This window comes from Miniopterus natalensis, chromosome 3, assembly GCF_054644295.1.
Source record: "Miniopterus natalensis isolate mMinNat1 chromosome 3, mMinNat1.hap1, whole genome shotgun sequence".
Lineage (NCBI taxonomy): Eukaryota > Metazoa > Chordata > Mammalia > Chiroptera > Miniopteridae > Miniopterus > Miniopterus natalensis.
Window position 1 is genome coordinate 89,264,433 of NC_142083.1, and position 23,126 is coordinate 89,287,558.

At 42.5% G+C, this 23,126-nt stretch overlaps 1 protein-coding gene across 1 annotated transcript in view; it reads right to left on the minus strand.

Annotated features, from left to right (window-relative positions):
* LOC107526816 (RNA binding fox-1 homolog 1) overlaps positions 1-23,126 on the minus strand; it is a 180,058-nt gene that overhangs the window by 98,805 nt on the left and 58,127 nt on the right. The window contains exons 3-6 of the mRNA XM_087815209.1: positions 21,536-21,679; positions 14,430-14,483; positions 8,322-8,414; positions 6,491-6,551 (exon numbers count right to left, since the gene is read on the minus strand). Of these exons, the coding sequence (XP_087671335.1) occupies positions 6,491-6,551; positions 8,322-8,414; positions 14,430-14,483; positions 21,536-21,679 (352 nt within the window). The remainder of the gene's footprint in view (positions 1-6,490; positions 6,552-8,321; positions 8,415-14,429; positions 14,484-21,535; positions 21,680-23,126) is intronic.

Consider the following 23,126-nt stretch of genomic DNA (forward strand, 5'->3'; position numbering starts at 1 on the left):
ATGTCTGACCGAAGTGATGTGCCTTTAAGAACGGCTGAGAGGTGACCAAAATCTACTGATCCACAAAGAGGTTCCGCATCTCAATAGATACGTCCCCAGGTGGACCTAAGGACTTTCTAGAACATTCTGAGAAAATGTTTGGTTTCTATAAACTTTCAGTTCCAACTTTAATAAGCTAGCTGGTGCCCAGTCCCCATGCTGTCCTTAGGACAGAGGTTCTCAAAGGGTTGTCTTTGAATTATGTGGGAGGTTTATTAATGAGAAATCCCTGGCCATATTTGAGTCCTACAGAAAGCGAAACAAAATTCTGAGACCTGTTGTCCCAATGGCTTCTTAAACGTCATACTGATAACTTCCTCTCTCATATTAATCACATCTTGTTTTACAGGAATTTCTGTAGTGATATAAAAATAAATATTACCCCAAACATTTCAGAATGTGTATTCTATGAATGTGGAAAAAGATTTCAATTTGACCAACTGAAATTCCACTGCTTCTCAAATAGGAAAATGCCCAGTTCATGAGAACCTGGGAACTAAAATCCACATTTCAAGTTATTTGAAATTTTTAAAAAATAGGGCAAACTGATTGAAAATAAAGCTACAGGGTAATCTAAACATATTTGGCATTCTCTTTCTAGTCCTTCATAGAAATCTAGAGTCTGTGAAAGAAATCTATATGGAGCTATAGTGAGTGAATTATTCATTTATTGCCCCTTTCCCCTCTCCTCCCCATCTTACAACCTGTTTCTGCCCCACCCTTTACTGGTAGCGGAGACAGGGTCTTTTGAACACTACTCAAGTAAGGGTTTGTTTCTTGTATACATCCTTAGTAGCTGTCTTATTCTTTTTGCACACAAGGCTGGGACACACCATTCACTGAGTGTGGGCCCATCAATTAATTTTGATGTAACTGTCAGCGATAAGCTATGCCAATGGTCTTTCATTTTCACAAAGAAAGAGATTTTTCAGAGGTATCTAAGATGGCCTAAAAATCATGTTTCTCTCATATGCCTTTATCTTCCTCATTTCCTAGGTCCAAGTAACCTTTTTCCTCTGTCTGTCTGTCAGTTTGTCTAATCTCTCTCTTTCTCATCTATCCACCTAGACTGATCCCTTAGCTCGTGGCAACTTTGACCTGATGTGACTCAGGTCTCCAGGATCTTCCCAGGGGAAGCTACTCAATGCCACTCCCTCCCCATCCCCACCCTCGAGCTATCCCTGATTCAATTCCTGGTTTTGTTTCCTGTATAGCTGTTAAAACTACCTGGGTTTATCTTTTTTCTTTCTCTGCTTGTTCTTAATTGTTTTTAAAACCACCTCCTTTGTTAAAATTATTGGTAAAGTGAGCAGGTCTGACATCCTATGTGAATTCCCAGCATCTACAATTGTATTTGGTGAATAGTCGGTGCTCCATAAATACGCAGCTTTGCTCTAAAGGAACCGAAGGAATATAAAGCTTCTCTAATAGACTCATTCCCTTTTGGTTAGGATTCTATCGCCTCCCAACCTCCAGTGACCTGCTTCCTGATATACATCTAATAAAGAAGGACCCCGTTAGAGGTGACAGTCTTCAAGGGAAAGGTAATAAGAATCCAGCCCTTGAAAATCACCTCTGTTCACACTTACAGAGCTCATGCAGGCTTATGTAAATGTATGCAAATCGCATGCAAATGGCCTCCTAGTCCCTGTGACTCCATCTAGTACCTGGAAGAGACCCTTGGGATAACCCTGCTGGAGACAGGAGCCTGCACTGTCAGGAAGACGGACAAAATGATCCCAGTTTTAATTTCCCAGGCAGTTTGTGTGCATCCCCAGGCCTTACAAATTCACAGATTTTGATCAAGGACATTAAACCGAACAATGAGGCTTACAACAAAAGGGGAACAGCTGATAAAGCCCACCGCCCCTGGCCTCCCAGGGCCCCCCATAAAACAAGGCAGTGGAGCAGACACCAGGCACGCAGGGTCTCTCTCCACAGCAGACACAGGAGCTGTTCAGAGACCCCTCTGTGGCCGGGCCGAAGGGGGTGCATCTAAGTCAGCGCTCCCATCTCAAATTCACCTTCTCAAAGGTCATCTGCCAGCTTTCTGTAAGAACGCCGGCCAACATCCCTGGTGTTAACTACGGCTCTGTTAAGTGTTAAAAGGCAAGTCTGAATGTGCACACACACACACATCTGCACAGGCCTTCTCTAGGGCTTTACTGGATTAGATATTAAGAAAGTACACTTAAATACACCGCAAGAGTTTCCAAAAGGGCACACCAATGTTTTTTAAAGACATATATTGAGGATACTAGGGGCCTGGTCTGTTAAAATGGGCCATGAGGCAGTGCCCCAAATGAAAAGTTAGTGGCCCAGTGTGTTTTGGTTCACTTAGTATTTTTTTTTGTCACGTATATTTATTGTCAACATTTAGATTTCATAAAAAATACAGGATTACTGGTTCTCTTGAAACATTAGTGGAAACGGCAACTTTAGATTGCTGGAGGTGACCAGAGACAACCCCATTAAACTTCCAGTTAGTTGCACTCACCGCTGCTCCCTATTGTGTACCTGGCTTGGAGGCTCAATGTCAATAATCTTTTATTGTTATCCTATGCTGTTTTTCCTTCCAGAGGAGAAATGTTTTGTTTTCCCCAGTATATAAATGAAAGATAGTCTAGAAAGACTGTGCATTTCTCAGACCTTCTCTGTTTCCTCATTTATTTTACCTGCCAGTCTCCACAGGCATCTAAATATTTGATCCTTAAACTAGTATGTCTGTCAGAAAATTTAACAAACAAGATGGTTACTTATTATTGAGATTGTTATGTAATTAAATTTTTAGGGCACTCTGTACCCTGACACTGTGTTGAGTCCTTTATCTCCTATAATAGTCACAAAATCCTATGTAGTAAGTCTTATTGTGCCTGCAATTCCCACTTGAGAATACCGGTGTGTGGAGAGTTTAAGCAACCTGCCTGTTGTTCAGTAGGCAGTGAAAGGCAGAGCTGATAGAAAAATCCACCTCTATACAGTCTTGGATCTCTTTGTCCAGTTTTATCTTTCCTAAGATCTCTAAGAAAATAAAAGAGCTCCATTCAACACCCATGCTTCTCCAGTCTCTAGGACATCCTCGAGAATCCGGTTCTCAATGTGTTTTGAAGAGCAAACATCTGATCTCCAATGAGCAGGGTAAACCCCAACTCCTCTCTGAGTGTTGGAATCCTCAGGGAAAATCAGCAATGTAGAAGTAGCTCAATTTTCTCTTTGTGGAGCTTTCTGATGGGTAGTTTCCAAATCCTTGTATGCCATTCTACAGTCCTCTCTTATACCCAAGTTAAAATGTCCTGGCAATAGAATCCACCTCCTCCATGATAGTATTAACTGTGGTCCTCCACAGCACAGCCTCTTAGCCATGTGTCTCATTGCATTTAGGGTCCAATCTTCTTAATCGCTGGAAACTTTGCAGCTACTCAAACTTTTTTTGGCTACATGATTGAAGGAATGCATGACTGTGATGTTGGCATTGGTAGTTATATATTTCACCATTTGAAAAATGACCTCAAAATGCGATGACTCTAATAACGTATAATTTTGCAGAAGTGTAAGTTCGATGGTTTGTGAGAATAAATTAGGGTAGTTAATGAATCTCACTGATCACTGAATTTTCTTCTTTCACTGTGACTTCATTGGCCCTGACTTTTCTCCCCCCCCCCCCAGTTTTATTGAGGTATAATTGACAACTAAAATTTGTACGTATTTAAGGTGTACAACTTGTTGATTTGATATATGTGTACTTCGCAAATGTGTGTGTCTGCTGATAATATCCCCTCTTACCATAATCACTCTAGTTAAGGATCTAAGAGGATCTCTGTATATTTTCAGTTAAATAGTATTGCAGTTTATCAGAAAAAGTCTTCGTAGTGATGACACTTACGAGCTAAAAATTGGAGAAGCTTTGAGAACTGCTTTCTTCAAATACAAAGCTCTCTGAGAACCCCAATTATCTTCATGTAACTAAGATTTGCATTTGATTTTTAAAGTTAGTTCTCCTGTGACTGTCCGTCTGCCCCTTAGGTACCGCACTCAGTCCATGTGTCAGGCTGAGCCTCTGAGTTGCCCCTTTTAGGCATATGGATGAGAGACCCACGTGACTCATTCCTGGAAACTAAGAATGTGTGGCTACCTGGAATAGGATGCGAGGTGTTTATGCCAACATCTGGCAAAAAGTTGAGGCCCATGTTTAATAACCTTGGTGTTATTGTGGCCGGTTGCTATTTGAGGGCAGTTCTGTAAGGTGATTGGGAAACTAATGCACTCATGCACACATAGCTATGACCAGAAGATCTTGCTACTCCACAACTAAAGAAAATGACTTCACTAATCACTTCATCTTGTCTAGCCTCAGTTTGTGCATCTTTAAAATCGGGATAACTATTTCCCCTTTATAGGGTTTCATGTGGGCCCAGGGTATTTAATATGCTTCACATAACGCCACACAGTTAGCATTCCAGAAATGTTTGCTATTAATGAATGTGCTTTGAGTTGTGTGCAAAATCCCAGTGGTCCAGTTTTCAGCCCCTGGGTATGACATTGATCAATAACTCTTTCTTTAAAATAAATATGCATACATATGGCTTAAGGAATAATATTTAGATTCCCTGCTTCATTTTCTCTCATAAACAGTACTCACGAGCACCTATGCATATGCATGAAACATGCATACACACGCATGCTTACTACTTCATCATTTTAAAAACGTGCCCAACAGTCCAGGTGATGTCATCATGTATTAACTCAGGCAGGTTGCAGGGCTCTCATTTTTACAAGTACAAAGGCTTCGTGACCCATAAATCGGAGGTGGCTTCCTTTCGGCACTGGGCACTCAAAATCTGCTGTGGAATTTTTCTATTCCATTTAAGGATAGGTCTTAGGTTGTTGGAGCTGGGAAAATGGGTCAGCAGAATAAATAATTCTTCTGATCTTTCACCTTAGAGCCCTATTATATTGAGATTATATCTCTGTTTAATGGTGCCCCTTTTAAAAATAAGAACAAACTGACTTAGCCAAATTGGCAGCCGCTGGCACAAGGAAGAAGAAAAACAAGAATAAAACTACCACGTGTTAATAACTGTAACAGAAAACAACTTAAATCAATCAGCATGGCAAGTCGGGATAAAAAATAAATCCATTTATGGAATATTATGTAACCACTAAAAAGGATGAATTTGGTCTGTATCCGTCAGCACAGAAAGAACTCCACGTGGATTTATGAAAGCAAATTAAAACCGATCTGTACACCGTGACACCATTTCTTTGAAAAGCATGTGCACAATGCTGTCGGCAGAGGGGGGAGACAGGAGCCACACTGGCAGTGATGTTATTCAAAATATATTTTAGCCCTTTCTTTAACGTTTCTTTATTTCTTTTTTTCAAATGACTCTGCATTCCCAGGTTTTATGTGTAATTAAAACGTTAAAAATGGAAAATTCAATACTTTCCCTTTATGACAGTAATAAAATTATTCTTAAAAACCTATAAAACAAAGAAAAAATATCTTCCAGTCTCACGATTCAATTCAACTGTTAGCATTTTGGCGTAATTCCCATCATAATTTAGTTCAAATCAGTCTATACATATAATTTTTTATTTGAAAAATTTTCATTCATTATGGGGCTCTCTGAGTCTTCACTCTGCTCATTTTAATGGGTATAATATTCCACTAAGCATATAGACTTTAATACCACATTACTTTCTTTATAATACTTGGTACAATTAAGTATGTGATCAGCATATCAGCAGCTTTTCTTCCTATATATCTTAAGAGAGATTTACCCTGAGCAGGATTAAAGAATGAAAAACGTTTGGACATTTTTAATGGCTCTCCGTATACATGTGAGTTCTTGGTGCGGAGAGTGTTGGGACATCTTGGTTAGGAAGGGCTGAAATGCATTGTCCTGAGGGGTGAATGCATGTCCTCAGCTGACCCAAAATGACACTGGGCAGCCCAGAGAGTAAGAACTAGGTGTTCACACATTCTGCTCTCACTCTGGGACTTGTCATGAGGGACCCTCCAGCCCCTCCAAAAGCCTAATGACTCCAAGCTAAGGCTCAGAGATGGGCCGCATTCAGCAGCCTCACCCAGGAGTGAGCAGTGACCAACGAGGAGGGGATGGTTAAACGAAAGCAAAAGCAAAACCTCCATCCTTCCTCAACTGACCATCATAACAACAAATTAATTTACCCAACTAGCTCCCAGATCCAGATGGGAGCTACCCTGGAGGGCTGGGAGAGGAGCGTGCGCACTTGGCCTGGACACCACCCCCGCCCCGCCACCGGGGAGAATGACCTTGTTGGTTCGGGGGGTTCCCTGCAGCAGGTCGGCAGGAAGGACACCGTCGCATGCGAAGGCAAGCAGGGCTTGTGGAAACAGATTCCCTGGTTAGATCGCTTAATAGATTCAGAGGTAGGGGTGGTTTCTTGTAAAAGGCCAGTGTGTACTCACCATTTGTATAAGGGTTGACGGTCTTTTTATTTGTCATTACACGAGCTGTGGCATTATTTACCTATGTACACAGAGAATTCAAATGAGCACATATTCCGGGGCCAACCTGCCGTTCCATTAGTTGCATGCATTATGACTGTGATTACTTATTAAAAAAAAAAAAACAACAAAAACAACTAAAATGCATTTTAATTTATAAAAGGCAGTAGGTGCATAACAAAATCATACATTTTTATAATTACATTTACTTCATAACCATTTTAACTTACAAATCATTTCAATAAAGCAATGTCATATCATTTAAAAGTTTAATAAGGAGACAGTAAAAGCAAATTAAAAGGAACTGCATAATTGAAGATTTAAAAGCATGCGTGTACTCCATGGTAACACAGAAACAATATTTTTTTCAACAGAAAATAAAGTTCATATGAAGGGACATGCAGTGGAGTAAAAGAAGGGAGAGACAAGGTACAAGGGAACATAAATGTCAAAGAAAAGGGACAAACAGGTTTCGCCGTGTGCAACACTGAGGAGGAACCATCGGGGGAAAGCAACAACTAGCATTCAACACTTGGAACAAGAGCCTTTGACATCGCAAGAATTAACAAAATCATTCAAGCTTTGAAGTCACAGCTAACGAAAGGATAAAAGAGAGGGTGCATTGTTTAACACAATATGGAGTTAACGATCTGAGTAAGATGTGCACTGGTCATGTCTCAATCCAGTCAGTGCCTCCCAGGCTAGCTTAGAACGTACACTCAGTTACAGGCGTACCAATATCCAAAAAAATAGAGCATCAAAACTTAATACGACAAGTCAAAAGAAGTCACGTGGTAGAGAGATATGTATATAGATATATCAGCACTAAATACGTGTAACGGCAGATGGACTTCACCACTTACCATTCACCACCATCGCCAGCATGGGTTTGTGTACAGTTACCATGGTTACTGAGAGTTTGGTGAGGGGCCTAAGCGTTATCGTCCAGGGGGGAAAATAAAAGGCAAAATATGCAACATCTTACTCCAAAGACTAAAGCATTCGTAACTGGTATTTTTTTTTTCTTTTTTTTTTTTTTTTTTAAAGTTTTAACAAATATGACCCTGTGGCCGCGTTGAGGGAGATCCAGTGGTAGAAGGAGGAGATTGTGAGTACCGGAATTTTAGCATTTATTTTTACGGACGGAGAGGGGCCAGATAGTGAACAGGAAATCCTGTTGCTAATTCACTTTGTTGTCAAGAGAATGCAAAGGTTCGGACTGGCTTCTTAAAAAAAAATGAGAGGTTTAAGGGCAAAACCTCTCATTTTTAAAAAATAGAACAATTGTTCTTTCGACTGTTACTTCTTTCACAATTTGGCTTAATTTGCACACCACTGTGGATCCCTCGTCAACCCTGCAGTGGAAAGAAAAAGAAAAGAAAGAAAGAAAAAAAAAAAAGAAACTGCTCTGTAGTTTTGTTTTGTTTTGCCAACACTCTCTCCACTGTTTGGAACCTACTGCACCCATTGACTCTAAAACATGGAAAATCAAATAATAAAATCAAATAAATAAAAACAAAAAACTTTCAGATTAACCTTTTTTTTTTTTTTTTTGGTCTCACGTTTGCCATCCACCTTTCAGCAGTAATAAGAGTAACATAATGAAAATAAAATGAAAAGAAAAAAAAAAAAAGTAAGGCCAGTTTTCCTTTTTATATATAAATATATATATATAAACAATGAGAAGGGAACAGGGTCACATACAAGACACAATGATGCATCTGAAACAACGAATGAGCGTGAAGCAGACATTTATCAAAAAGATGTAAAGGAAAATATTTTGGACATGCACCTCGATTTTACGGCCCTCTACCACGGTGCCGTGTAATTTCTCCCTCGCCCTGTCCGCATCGGCACTATTTTCGAAAGTTACGAAACCAAATCCCTGCATGCAGGAGGGAGAAGGGAAAACAACATGCAGATTATTATTTCAGTCAACGACCACTGCGTAACGTTCTCTCGCTTTAATTTCTATGTCTTGTCCTGGCTTCCGTTCTGTAACATGCAAATTAGAGAAATTATAAGAGTACTGAGATGTGCAATCAGTAAGCAACAAATGTGAACGAGATATTTTTATTTTTTTCTGTCACCAGTTAGCTGTAACCCCTGGAGAATTCAAAGAATGATACCCAAGATACCTTTCTAAATGTCACTACAGAAGAAAATAAATCGAATGGAAAGAAAACGAGATCAAAATAAATCTACGGTGTCTTCACAGAGAATAAAATGAAATAACGAGGAAAGAAAAAAAAAAAAGGGAACCACTTTCTTGACATGCAAATTAAGAAGAAAAGAAAATAAAACGTGTGCACGGAATTCAACAATGAATGCCAAAATCTTCTAACATTGCCTACAGAGAGTCATGCCGTGTGGTTTTAAGGACATCTCTTCCTCATGCAGTTTTAGGGTTATTCAGATTGATCAATTCTACAGCCTTTACTTCTCAAAAATAAAAATTAGAAGCCTAAAAAAAAAAAGGAAAGACCTTTTTTTATAATAAATCTTAAACTCTCGGAGCTAATCAACAAAATAATCACGTGAAATGAATAAACATAAACATCAATTGATCAGTAATGCAAACAGTTCAAGTAACTTTTTTGTCGTAATACCTCCCCCCTCCCCTCCGATCAAAAATAACATACATGCTTCTAAATTTGTCAACTTCCCAGACTAGGTTATTAACCAAAAAGGGGAATGAGTAAACTTAGGAGAAAGTTCTAACACTTTACCCTGGGATTCATTTGTCATATCAATAGGTAGACAGTAAAGCTGCTTGGTTAATTCTGGGCACTTCTGCTTTTACTGAGAGATGACACATAGACCCTCCACTTGGCCGCTGGCAAACTTCGTGTTAATATCTTAGCCTCAAAAAAACAGCCCCACTAAACGTCACACTGTCAAAAGCCATCGTTTTTTTCCTTCACTGACACTGTCCCTAAGAAGAGTACAGAAACTATGACACATTATTTTTAAAACCCCTAAAAATAAGTGTACGTTTTGTTCAGAAATATACACCAACCTTTTGAAACACTCCCATTGTCAATTTGCCCAGCTCCTTCTGCTTCTCACAGAGTAAACTGGGTGGAAAAATGCCACATGTGGGGACAGCTGAGGTTGGCATAAAGGTAGATGCTGGCTTTAAGCTTGGGTGGTGGGGCAGGAAGATATTCCAGTTTACTAATAAAATAGACAGTAATTATAAGTTGGTTATAAGTCATAACCAACTAAGTGTTAACTCCCACTCGCCCACTAGGTCGCTAAAGTGCTCTCCAAAGGTCAGGGTATTTGAGGACTGTGCCCAGTGTTAATATGGGCTCATCTACAGAGGACACCAGCTGTGCATGCATTCGAGCTAGAGTAGGTGACTCTCTGACAGGATTCTATAGTGAAAAAAATAAATTATTTAATTTGGGAGGTTGGGCTGAATTGCCTTTCATTATATTTCCCATGTGGAGGATCTGTGATTAGGATGGGTCTGAAATATTTGTTTAATATAAGATTACATGCTCCATAACAGAAGGGCTCTATTTAGGCGGTATGTCCATGTGCGGTGCTCAAACATACTGGCTAACTGAATAGTTTTGAAATAACAGCTGGTTGAAGAGCAAACAACATAATTTGGGAGGTTTGCCCTCTTAGATGGCTCTGACTCTTGGCCAGTGGGTCCCAAACTTAGTTGCGCATCAGAATGAACTGGGAGCATGTTAAACACTTAGACGTGGAGGCCTGCCACATATCTACCTGATCAGAAGCCCCAAGGGGAGCCCAGAAATCTGTTCAAAAAAGGTTCTGTGTGGTCCAGCCATTGGATTCCCACAGCCTCTCACATCACTAAGCACCATCACAAGAAGACTTCAGTTCTTTATATGAAGTAGAATATTGTATCGCCAGTTTCTACAGAGCAACCTATGGACTGGAGTGAGTTTTTGAGGTGAATATCTATCTGACATGGTTATTTGGATCTTAGATTTAGGAATACGGCCAATATCACATAGCGATGTTCACCTGTAAGCCAAATTCCCTAGCATCCATAGCCAGGCCATGTATTTAATAAGTAATAAGGGAAGCCAGGACGCCGGCTTTATCAGGGGCAATGCTCTCACTAGGCAAGGAAGGAAAATGCCATAGTCCGAGTCTTATATATAGATGGAGGGTTTGGTGGTATCGTCGGTGCCCATGGGCATTGGCAGTCGTCATCGCCACAGTGCTGGGATGAACACAGCCAGGTGAAACTGAACATTCAACCCACCTGTCCAACATCATCCCAAAGACCTTATTATCGTGAATCTAGTCTGAACCCAAGGCAAACCATCCTGGCCTAAAATCTGCATCATGTATGTCAGGTAGGGGGAAAGGTACAGAAGGAAATATATTCTCAATCCCAAGGAAAGTGTATAACCTCCAGAGGAAGATTCCATTCTCAAGTCCTTGTTTTGTTTTGAACTAAGGATAATACATTGATTGCTTTTATTTTTATTCTTACTCTCCTTATTTTCGGCTAAACTCCCCCTCCCCCGAGCTGCTCAGTACCTCTTTCAAGCTGCTGAAATGATGAGTTGAAACTGTGTGAAGCTGGATTCAAACAGCTTGCTCCAAAAACAGTCCCCCAAATACCCAAGGGATTCTCCGACCTGTTCTATTGGACCATCATATGTCCCACCCAGACAAGAAGTAAAGAGGTCTCCTGGGTTGTGTGACTGCCCGACTTCTCATCTGGGGAAGCAGACTACAACCAGAGAGACCACCCCTGGCCGTTCTTGGGGACCCTTTCCATCAAGCACAGGTGCCAGGCAATGCTGAAAGCTGGCTCTGAGCTTGTTTCCTTTGACCTGGCTCTTGGTCAGAGTCTATCTCATGCCGCTTCTTCCCAGGAGCCTCCCCAGCTTCTAACAACACTGGCCTGCCCGCTTGGCGTCTCGGCAGCCTCTCTCTCATCGCAGAACACAGCAGGCTGTCTGCAGAGGCCTGCCTTCACGGTCTGTCTGTCCTGCTATCAGGAATCTGTGAGGATGGCCAGGAAGCAGTCCCGTCTCGCTCACGGCTGACGCACCCGTCTGGTACCTGGACTGTAGCCCACACTTATAGATGTCGATGGAATCAAAGGCCAGACTGTATATTTCCCAGGCATATTAAAAAGTAGCTATATTTGGCCATATGCCCAAATTAAACATTTCAGAGCTAAACAAAATGTTTTTAAATCTCCTAAAAGGAAAACTGAATTGTAGGACCTCTCACCCCTAAATGCTATCTAATTCCTATTTTCAAGTCGGGCATATCTTTCTAAAATGTGGTTTCCTTGTATATGTGCCATCGATACACGAATGCATTATTTATGTTACACATTGCTGAAAATATAGATTCTGCTCGTGTAGGCATAGGTGGATAGGTGTACATGCACACACACTCACACACACAGAACACACAGCCATGCTCACGTAGCACTGAGTGGCCTGCCGTGGGGACTGTCCACAGAGAGAACAGCCAGAAGTCACCTGAAAGGCCCACCCACTTGCTGGCTGCATCTCCAGCATTAAATGATGTGAGGTTATCATAGTGGTTCAGGTTTTTCAGCCATTAAAATGGAAATGTTCCTTTAAATAGGTCCTTTCCTGTAAAGGGTAATGTCAAGTAGGAAAAATATCCCTGTGTGAACGGCTGCCCCCGTTTAGCAGGTCCCAAACGGACTGTCTCCACGACACTCCTGGCCAGTCGGACCGAAACAGTCAGTCCCAACACCTGCCAGACCAGACCTGTTCCCTGAGAGGGAGCAGGCCAACAGAGAGAGTGAGGCTATTTTTGATGTTTCCAAATTAACAAAAAAGAAAAAAAAAGCAGCTTCACAAAGGATGAGGCAAACTTAAGTGGTCTTATTCCGAAAGCCCCAGAGGCAGGCTAATCATGGGGATGACGGAAGGAGTCTTAAAAATAGCACCGCCATTGTACTTTCAAAATAGCAAATGATATTCTTCTAATGTCCCAAAACAGCTCTCGAAAGGAATTAAATAGCTTCTCCAACTGGCAAAAGTTACAAAACAAAATATAAATTAAATCGAACATTTTAAAAAAAACCTTTAAAATTGCGGAGCCACCGAGTCAGGTTAGAAGAACGTTGGCCAACATTTTGGGTCCTCTCCTATAACTCTGCCCAGAGCCCTGCAGGCCTGGGTAGAAGGGATTAGCCTGGGTACAATTTCCCTTTGTGCACTTGGCTTTGCAGGGGAAGAAATGACTTTCATACGAGGAGCAGAAAGAGAGTGAGTCTCTCTGTCCCCCAGCCTAGAGGTCAGGCTGCTGACATATTACAAGAATGACTGTAAAAGATAGGAAATTACAGTGACAAGGTCCCTGAACCAGCAGAACTAGCAGGCCCCGATAGGGACCATAACGGACGGGTTTATTGTACTCATCTGGAATATCACAACATCATTTGGGCCGGAAGAAAACACTGGAAGTTTCTTCCCTCAATGCAATCAGCATTATCCTACTCAGTTAATACTAAATCTACTTAGGAGCGAGGGGTACAGACTGTCCAAGAAATAATAAATTCAAATGTTTGCTTCTTGGGGAAGACGTGGTTACTATACCCAAGAGGCTGGCACTTGCCACCTTAGATAAAACCAGTTGTTCCTAGTGGCCCCCCTGGATGCTGACTTGTCCCAAAGCGCCCGTGTAAGGAGCGTAATGGGGCTAAACAGTATCCTCTGTGTCTGGTAAGCACTTTGTCTTAACATCCTCTTTCAGAGTCCGAGGAGGCAGGAAAGGAGCTTAACCCCCCGACAGCCTGGAGGTGTGCTCTGGAAACGGGCACCGTCACCGAGAGCTCCCCATGTGGCTGCTGAGGCCGCTGCGAGGCCTTTTTGGCACCTTCCCCTGTTATCACTCAGCATCCGCTGCTATGCCAAGCGCACCGTTTCCTAAGGGGACCCTGTCGGGGTTCCTGAGTTTCCTGCGGGTGCGGGTGGGGGGAGGACACTTTAGCAGCCGCAGGACACCAGTGGGCAGAGGGGCGCTGGGCGTGCAGAGGAAGTGTTGGCATTTGCCTAGAACAGGAACACACAATGCTCAGAGCTTTCATCATAGGCCTGGAAGGTTAGTTAAAACGCAGCTGGCTGGGCCCCAATTTCCGAGTTTCTGATTCACTAGATCTGGTTGGGAGCCTGAGAATTTCATTTCTAATCACACCCTAGGTGATGCTGACGCTGCCAGTCTGGGGACCACACTTAGGTGACCACCGATACAGACGACGCCTTGGAAGGGTCTCGCCTTTATTGTTTTCCCCCAGCATAGTTCCATTTTGAAAGTGCCAGATCCTCTCTATGTAACCACCGATTTTTACTAATGCTGTGTGCTCTAGGAAAATCAACCTAAAATTTGGTTTCCTCAGAAAAAACAGAATGAAAGCAGGGGCAAATCGCAAAATGTGAATCGGCAGACATATTAATGAATAAAACTGTCTTCAAAAGGTTGGCGTATAGGAAAGTTTGTCCCCTACAACCCAGGAAAAGAACTGCACTTTGTTAATACAGAATAATCACATATTTACCTGCGCATGAGACTATCAACTCACTTTTTAATATAAAGAACATAATTATCACTGAAAAACAAAAATGTAGCGACAGCATTATTTTTTTAAGCATGGGTAATTTTCCCTTGGAAACTCGATATATAAATAGATAGATGGATAGATATGAAGCAGCAATTCTAAATTAGCCCCTTATATATTTTAAATTGAACCCAAGGTATTTCCCACCATTTGGGAAACTTGGCGTGGTCTCTAAGGGAATCCCCCTGAAGAGTATTTTCACAATGTGCTGATTAAAACAGTGCAGTTGTTTCCCATCATTCATCACAAGCGTTTTAAAATAAGCTAAACAATTCTAAAGTGAATTAAATTGCTTACCTTTGAGCCTCGCTCATTAAAAATAATTTCAACATCTAAGATTTTACCAAATTGCTGCAAAGAAACAGAAATATTTTATAAGCAAGGAGAGAAATGGAGTAAATCGTATTATGCACATTGGGAATGGTACCCTGAGCCAGAATCCTTTTTTTCTTTTAATATACAAGGGTATACATTTTATTTCATTCTATCATTAAGCAATGCACTTGAACCAAGAGAAAAAAAACAACTACACATGTGATTTCCATATTATGCCATATCCCACTGAGTGAGATTTCGTAGTAGGGGCCTGGAACACGACAGGTAGGAGGGGAATTTTATTTTCCTCCCTTTATGTGTGCAGCATTGCTTTCCCAGGCACTGAGCAGCAAAGATGAGCAATGGCTAAGGCAGCCACTGACCCTCCTCGGCTGCTCCACTAATCACTGCTGGAAAACCCTTGATGGAGTGGGATTTGGGTAGTAAAATGTCCAAATAGAATATGAGGTTGAGGATTTGGGCCCCCAGCCCCGATAAAAGCTAGAAACAGCCAGGCCAAGTGAGAGAAGTAAAGTACAAAGAGAGAAAAGCGAGCTCCACTATCCAAGCGCCCATCAGAACCGAAACATAGGCAGAGTTGTGACTAGTCCTCTGGCTGAGATGTGCTTCTCTCCAGATGATTCTCCGTGTTGCCAAACAAACAGATTTCAGACAATTAGAACGAATGCCTTCCATAAAAAGGGAAGGTGACTCCACATAGTCCAGTCTAGGAACACAGTTTCAGATGACAAATAAATGGGACAGTCATGGTTAATACAGATGCCTTGTTAGATTTAAATTTCAAATTTTTTTAAAAATATATCTTTATTGATTTCAGAGAGAGGAAAGGAGAGGGGGAGAGAGCGATAGAAACCTCAATGATGAGAGAGTCATTGATCAGCTGCAGCCCGCAACCCGGGCATGTGCCCTGACCGGGAATCGAACCCCGATCGCCTGGATCCCAGGTCGAAGCTCAACCGCTGAGCCACGCCCCAGCCGGGCTAAATTTCAGATTTTTAAGAGTAATTATACTCTGAAAATGACAATACTGGGGACACACTTATACTTTATAAAATACTTGTTATCTAAAATTCAAATTCAACTATCGTATCTGCTAAATCTGGTATCCTCCTGAGAAAGGATATCAAGCAATCCCTGATTCACACTTTAAAAAAGAAGAGGTGCGCACCCTGAAACCAGAAGCATCTGCTAACCCAAATCCATCTCCTTGACCCTGGAATCCTGTCGGTTTTCTTCAGTCACATGAAGTCGAGTGGGTGGTTTTGAGGGCAGGTGGGAGAGGGTGGCATAAACGTAGGCGGCATGGCCCAGGGCAAAATAAGATGGCAATTTTACATGCAGAATGAGAGCAAATGTTCACGGTAGTGATTAAAAAGTAAACAGGGTAACATGAAGTAATGCTTCCATCTTCTTTCTCCTTAATTTTGAGCTTTCCGATTGTTCCATTGGCTTCTGCAGCCTGGATTTTCATTGCATCCTTTATTACTCTAGGAGACTGTATTCTGTCTCTCTCCCCTGCGTGGAGAGCGTGGAGTAGCCTCTATGTCACAGACGACAGAGTGGCTGGGAGGGAGGGAGGGGTGAGACAGAGAAGGGACAATCTGAACACAGATTACTGAGGGCAACTTGCCCTCCCGCGGAGCATCAGTCCTGGAACGCTCGGGGGCCCTGAGAGTGAGTGTCCAGGTGGTCCTGCTAAGACTCAAGAAAATAAAAATTATTTGGAGCAAACAGAGGCTATCCACTGAAATATATAAATAATTCTGTCTTACTTGGAAAGACAGAAAAACATATGCATACAGTAGTTGGATGTAAATAGCTCAAAACCTTGAAATGAAAGTAGTTCTGACTATGAGAAAAGGAAACCCAAAGCTATGTCATCCTGTGCCACTGAAACGTGTCCATTGCTCAGGATATGTTCCCAGCTGGGGGGTCACAGAGTTGGATTTTTCTTGAGGAACAGAAGTGCTTCTCTACTTCCCAAAGAAGGAGAAGGACAGGCAGGAATCAAGAAGACAAGGGTCACCTAAAAGGGGAGCTGGAAGGATGCTACATGGACAGGCACTCCTCGGGTTCAGTTCCAGGCCAGGGCAATAAAGCAATTATCTTGCGATAATGCTGGTCACATGATTTTTGTGTTTCCCAATGCATATGAAACATGTTTACACTATACTGTAGTCTGTTGAGTGTGTAATAGCATTATGTCTAAGAAATATACATATCTTAATTAAAAATACTTTATTGGCTAAATAGTGCTAACCGTCATCTGAGCCTTCTGCGAGTCGTAATCTTTTTGCTGGTGGAGGGTCTTATTTTCAATTTGTAGAAAAATGCCCTATCTGCAAAGCACAACATAGTGAAGTGCAATAAAATGAGGTCTTCCCATACAATGGAAATACCAAGAAACATGCAGCTAGCTCACCCTGTAATTTTTAGACACTCAAATGGTCTTTTGGTCAAGAGAATACTTGGCTACAGAGCATTCTCAGTGCCCTAGATTTGGGCAGAGAAAAATCATTAAGAACAGAGAAAGAAAACTTTCAGATTTGGGCAATGAAGGGTTTGCCATTGAAAGGTGAGCTAAATTTCACAGTAAAAAACCCTCCAGCTTGGTGAACTACTTGGAAGCAGTAATTTTGATGTAACCTTAGAAAAGTCAGTCCACACAGATGCCATCATGTGTATTTCAGGCATAAGAGCCTGAAAACATACACATTTATGGATTGAGAAGCTCGAAAAGGACTTCTTCCAAAGCCATGAAGCAAATGTCATCTATGGAACATTCCCTAAGCAGCCAACATAAAAACACTTCCTTTAAAATAAGATCCGGTTGAGAAAGAACCAACCAAAGAGTAATCTCAGCATGTGTCTTTCCCTAAATTAAACGATGACACCATATGCCCCCAAATGGTCTCAAACGTTTGCCTCTTTGGCGGCTGCCATGGGGCTGATGATTCTCAGAGCCAAGGAAACAAGCCTTAAGAAGAATGCTGATGTCAGCCCCATTCCTGAGACAGTTGTGTACTATATTTATAGTATCAACAGTTTAATTGGGAAGTTTGGTACTAATGATGTAAACACAGCTGGCACATTTTCAGTTTAAATAGACACGACTCATTCGCAGACAGAACTAGCATTTGTTTGCTCAACACCAATGTTCAGCTGCGTTCAGCAGCGCCTGGGGATCCACGCGAGGGTGTCTCAGCGGCTGCACCGAGAGCGAAACCCGGGAGCTCACAGGCAGGCACATGGGCAAATATGTACCAGGCATTTGTAGACATTCTCAGATCAAATAATATTTCTTTGAAAAAACTGTGCAAGATGTTCAATGGATTCAGCCTGAAACATGAAAGTGAAGGTTAGTTCAAAGAGTGTACAGGGAGGCTAAGAAAAGGCATCACCTGAGTTTTCCTGAGGTCAGCTGCATGTTCAGAATGCAGACACAGGAGGCACCGTGCCACGTCCAAACAAATGGCTTTGCTGCTTATAGCATCACAGCGGATGGAACGGACTCCGGCATTAACACTGAGGGTGCAGCCATCTCTAACTCTCTATTTTATTACTACGAAAGCTTCTTTTGCATGTTCGGAAAGTCATGTGGTCTGGTTTCTGGGTGACCATCAAGAGAGACTTCGGTGGATCACACACATACCCAGTGAGTCTGTATTTTAATAACAAAAGCAAGGCTGTGACAGGAAGGGTGCTGTGCAAATTTGAAACCTGAACTCCATGAGCAGCTGTTTCTGAAAATAATTCTACAATGGAATGTGTTGTTAGTGGTCTGGATAAATTATAACCACCTCTCTCTTCCCAAACCCAGAAATGCTTAAATTTTGAATTTTAGGTTAAATTAAGCTTCGTGTTCAGAAGCAAGATATTATAATTAATCCGGTGGAAATCCATACATCCCTTTAATGGGATCATCAAGAACTCAATGTAAAGGAAGTACAGGCTCATGAATGATCCAAGTAGCCAGGCCAGGACCAACATTCCTTCCAGTGAAATATCTAGAACAGATGCCCTGATCACATGTTAGATCCATCCACTCTCACCCCAACCGGTGCTTTAAAAAGACTTCTACTTTGGATATTGTGGCTACATAACTGCTTGACCAAGGGATGATGCGTTTTAAAAGAAATAATAAAGGAAATCTATAATAAGCTAGAAGAGTCCATGACAAACACAGAAATGAATGTCTCCAAAGAGAAGAGAAAGCAAAGAATATGAAGTGCACGTGGAAGAAAAGGTAACCAGAATGGCAACGAAGAGGTCCTGGAGCCACAAAGGAAAAATAAAATGTGAGGCACTGTGGTAACCACTAGGCCCCCAGAGGTTGCAAACTTCCTGATTGAATTATTAGTGGCTACAGAAGTTGTATGGACACTGCCAGGTTTTAGGCAGTTTGAGAAAGGAGGCTGCTTTTTTGTCTTGTGTTTTGAGTTTGAAATTCCTCGGCCATATTTAAGAAAAGAGACAAAGGAGAAAAGCACGGAGGTCTTTGTGAGGGTTTTTCAACATCATCACTGTCATTGTAGCTTCTGCCAAAGTAAAGGGACAAAAGCAAAATATGCCACCAAAAGGAGAGAAGATAGCCTCATGCTTAAGTCTCTCAACTGGGGTGTGGGCAGCCAGTCAGCATGTTTAGAGATACCTTTCAATGTGATTCATGCCACTTAATGTATCATATGGCCGGAATCGGCTTGTCACCACCAATGTTTGGCCAGGAAGCATAGATTTTTTTTTTAGTGTTAAAATTACATTTCTTCAAAATGATGGCTACAAGCCAAGGAGGCCTCAGAGTTATTGCAGAGACCAGGAATCCATATGTGCCCAATAATTTTTATGGATGAAACCTATAAAAAACTTGCATGCTTTTCTAATGGACACAGATGCTGTTTGTGATAAACAAAATCAATTTTAGTATTACAGAATTCATGCTGTGTTTTCGTAATGCACAAATAGTAAGTGTATCTATCATCTTATCAAGTCGACATCTTGTCAGTTGCTTGACAATTTTGACTTTTACAAAAAGTGGCTGTGAAACCGGTAGATTTTGATCAAAGTTTGACATCTGATAGTATGACTGATCTTTTGGCAAGGCTTTGCTCTGTGCCACCTGCCCTACTCCTGTAAGAGTAGAGAGGCTCACATATTAAGGCACCCAGGATCACTTCTCTGGGAGTTCTAGCTGTGAATATTTTTTAAAATATGTTTTTATTGATTTCAGAGAGAGGAAAAGAGAAGGAGAGAGAGATAGAAACATCAATAATGATAGTCATCGATTGGCTGCCTCCTGCACGCTCCCTCCTGGGGACCGAGCCTAAAACCTGGGCATGCACCCTGACTAGGAATCAAACCATGACCTCCTGGTTCATAGGTCAACGTTCAACCACTGAGCCACACCGGCCAGACTAGCTATGAATATTTTGAATGCCTCTCCAACTTTCCGGTAACTTTCAAGATAACCCAGAAGACCAAGGGGTAAAGAGCACCCTCAGGGGTGGGAATTAGGGTGTGCTACAATGAGTGACACCATAAAAGAGCACCAGATGGTCATCCAGAGGACCAAATTCAAAGCCACCACCCCAGTGACACTTGCTGTGTCAAGACGGACTGAAGAGTAAGACGGCTTCCTAACCTGATATGGCAAAAGGAATCCAATTCCTCAGGCTTCCCATCACTCAGATCTGGTCCCACCGCTCCACACATACTTAACCTCCACTTTAACTTCCAATGCTCTGCACTTTTCAAAGTCATCTTTGACCTGAAAGTGCCCGAGGGTACCTCTGCTCTGCAACAGTTAGAGGGCTCAACTCAAGGTTATTACCAAATGAGAGAGATGAAAGTGCAGAAGCTGACCTTTTCCTCTGAAATGTCAGGATTCAAGTCCGGGTATCTTAAATATGAGGACGTTTGTTCTGCTTCTGTGTCAGATGCACCCTTGATAAACATCAGGCATGTTAAGGAAATAAAAGGAGCACGCTAACCCCCACTCGCAGGGCAACGAGCCAGCGCTCCCTTCTCGCATGGGGACTGAGACCTACTCTGCCCAGAACTGGACACGAAAGCTGGGCTTTTCCTTACTCCTTTTGTCATATCTGTATCCATCCAAAAGCTCTTAGAAGAAGACTCTCCTGCAGCCAACCTCTACTCTCAGTCAAATGTTAAGAACATAGTTCTGTTCGTTGAATCCGCAGATACTCCCACGGTTGCTGGGCTGTCCTGGACAGACCGACTACACCTGCAAACGTGCGTAATATCCACGCCCATCACAGCTTTGTCCCTCGGTGAAAATGAACCCGAAGAAATGGCAAGCTCATCCCTCCCCGAGGTGGACAGCATACATATTGTCCAGAAATATTGTCCGGGTCATGATGTCCCATGAGGAAGCAACCCTATCGTTTCTTTTCTCTGGGTTGGTGGTGGCTTCTGCCTGTCTCTGCGTTTCGCCACGGTGCCTGGGCAAGGCTGTCATTTCTTGCAAACAACATAGGAACCTCTGAACCCTCATCGCCGATGCCAGGAGAATGCATACCGCAGGGTGTAGGTCAGGCTTAGAACCCTCTAGCTTTTGCTTTGTCTTTTCACGAAGCTTTAGGCAGAACCAATTCTCTACAGCTGCATCAGATGCCTAAACGCACAGTGCCTGGGAAGAGTAAGGCGTGCTTGAGTGTGTCCCCACGATGTGGCAACCGCCATAGAGAGGACCAAATTGAGACACAATGTTTATTTTAGCCATGACATGGGGTCCAGGCCCCTCAATTTGGGATCGCCAATAGGCTTGTTTCAACAGTGTATTATCTGGGAGTTAATTTTCCATTTGATATTCAAGTGACTAATTAGAAGGAGACCATTTGGCAAAATGGAAACACGGTGGACGTGCAAAGAAATTTATGCTAAAGTCATACACAGATCCTAACCACCCTATAGCCACAAAACAGGACGTAAAATCCCCGCCTTGCCCCTGTTTAAGCATCTCCCCCTCAAATCATAAATGTCAAGAACTTACATGGACGGAAGGTTCTGGGGCCCAGAGCAGCACCGCAGAGAACAAGAGCAGTACTTACACCAAACATTTGTCGGAGGTCGGGATCCCGGAACCGAAAGGGGATGTTGGAGACGTGCAGCCGCTTGGGCTGCGACTTGTTTTCTGTGTTTTCAGAAGGTTGTGTCTGGGGCTGGCCATCCGTCGGCGCTGCGTCATCTGTCTGCTAAAAGAATGGGAGCAAAGCAGAGAGGCTCTGAGTGGGCCCGCACAGGAGCTCGGTGCACACATGACAAAGCCTGTTTGACCACTGGCTGACCCACCGACTAGACGGGGGAACGGATGACAAGTGTATGAATAAACGAAAGCATGCACAAGGGAGCGACCCGCCCCGCCACCTTCCAGCGATCGTCGAAGACACATATTGATACGCAAACAGAAAGAACAGGAGCTGCATTTTCTCTGCTGGCAGTGAGATTTGGTTGCATGTCCAGGAGATGCAAAGGACCCTGAACCATGGGATTGTCCCTTCTGGGGGGGGGGGGGGGGTCAGGGGTCTTGGTATTCTTAAGTCTGCAGAAGCAGCAGCTGAGACTGCAACTTTCATCTGCTTTTTCCCTCCTACTGGAAGTTGCTGTTCAAACGCAAATTGCAACGAGCTCCTTCCCGTATACCTTCGCACCAAGAAGGAAACTTGGATTTGGATTTGTGCGTAACTGCTGGATGTTTCAGCTTAGTAAACCTAATTAGGAATTACAGAGGTTATGATTAAACATATTAAATGATTAATAGCATTATGCCGCTCATGTGAAAATTAAAATGAATCATCTTTAGTCCAACACGACTTTGGAGAAATCTTTGTGTTGTTTCCTTTGATAAAAACATATAGCGCCCAATTAATTATTTTGTAGCATGCACATATATACAAATGCTCATAAATTGCTATGTAGGAATACCTGTGTGTTAAAAGTAATTTTTAAAGATAACATGTAAAAAAATTTTTTAAAGTGTTCAGACAATGGAGAGGTTGAGAGAGAACAACAGAATTTCCCCCCCCCCCCAGACTGAGCATGTCTGGTTATGCAGTGGGATTTAACACAAAGGACTAGATTGCAGGGAGGACCTAATGCAATAGGAAGTGAACAAAACAGCTCCTGCACAGCCTCCAGCACGTCTCAGGGTGAGACCCAGGGGAGGGATCCCTGCTGACCCTCACGTTGACTCTATTGGGGTGCGAGCTACAGATTCAGAACATGCCTGTGCTTCATGACCCTCTAAAATTAGTCTCCTAAAAATCACCATGCACTCGGTGGCTTCATGCAAGATATTTATTTTCTCAAGCTGTGGGGGCCAGAAGTCTACAAAGAAGCTGCCTCCAGGGCCACGTCCCCTCCCTAGGCTCGAGGAGAGAATCCTTCCTCTCTTCCTGCTTCTGGTGGCCTCCGGACTGCATCTCTCTAATGTCCACCTTCATGGTCACATGGCCTTCTTCCCCATCTGCGTCTGAGGCTCAAATCTCCCTCTGCCTTTTTCTTCTTATATGGACAGTAGTCGATGGGTTTAGAGCTCCCCCTAAATCTAGAATGGTCTCGTCTCGGGATCCTTAATCACATCTTCAAATACCCCTTTTCCAAATAAGGTCACATTCGCAGGTTTGTGAAGGTCAGGACATG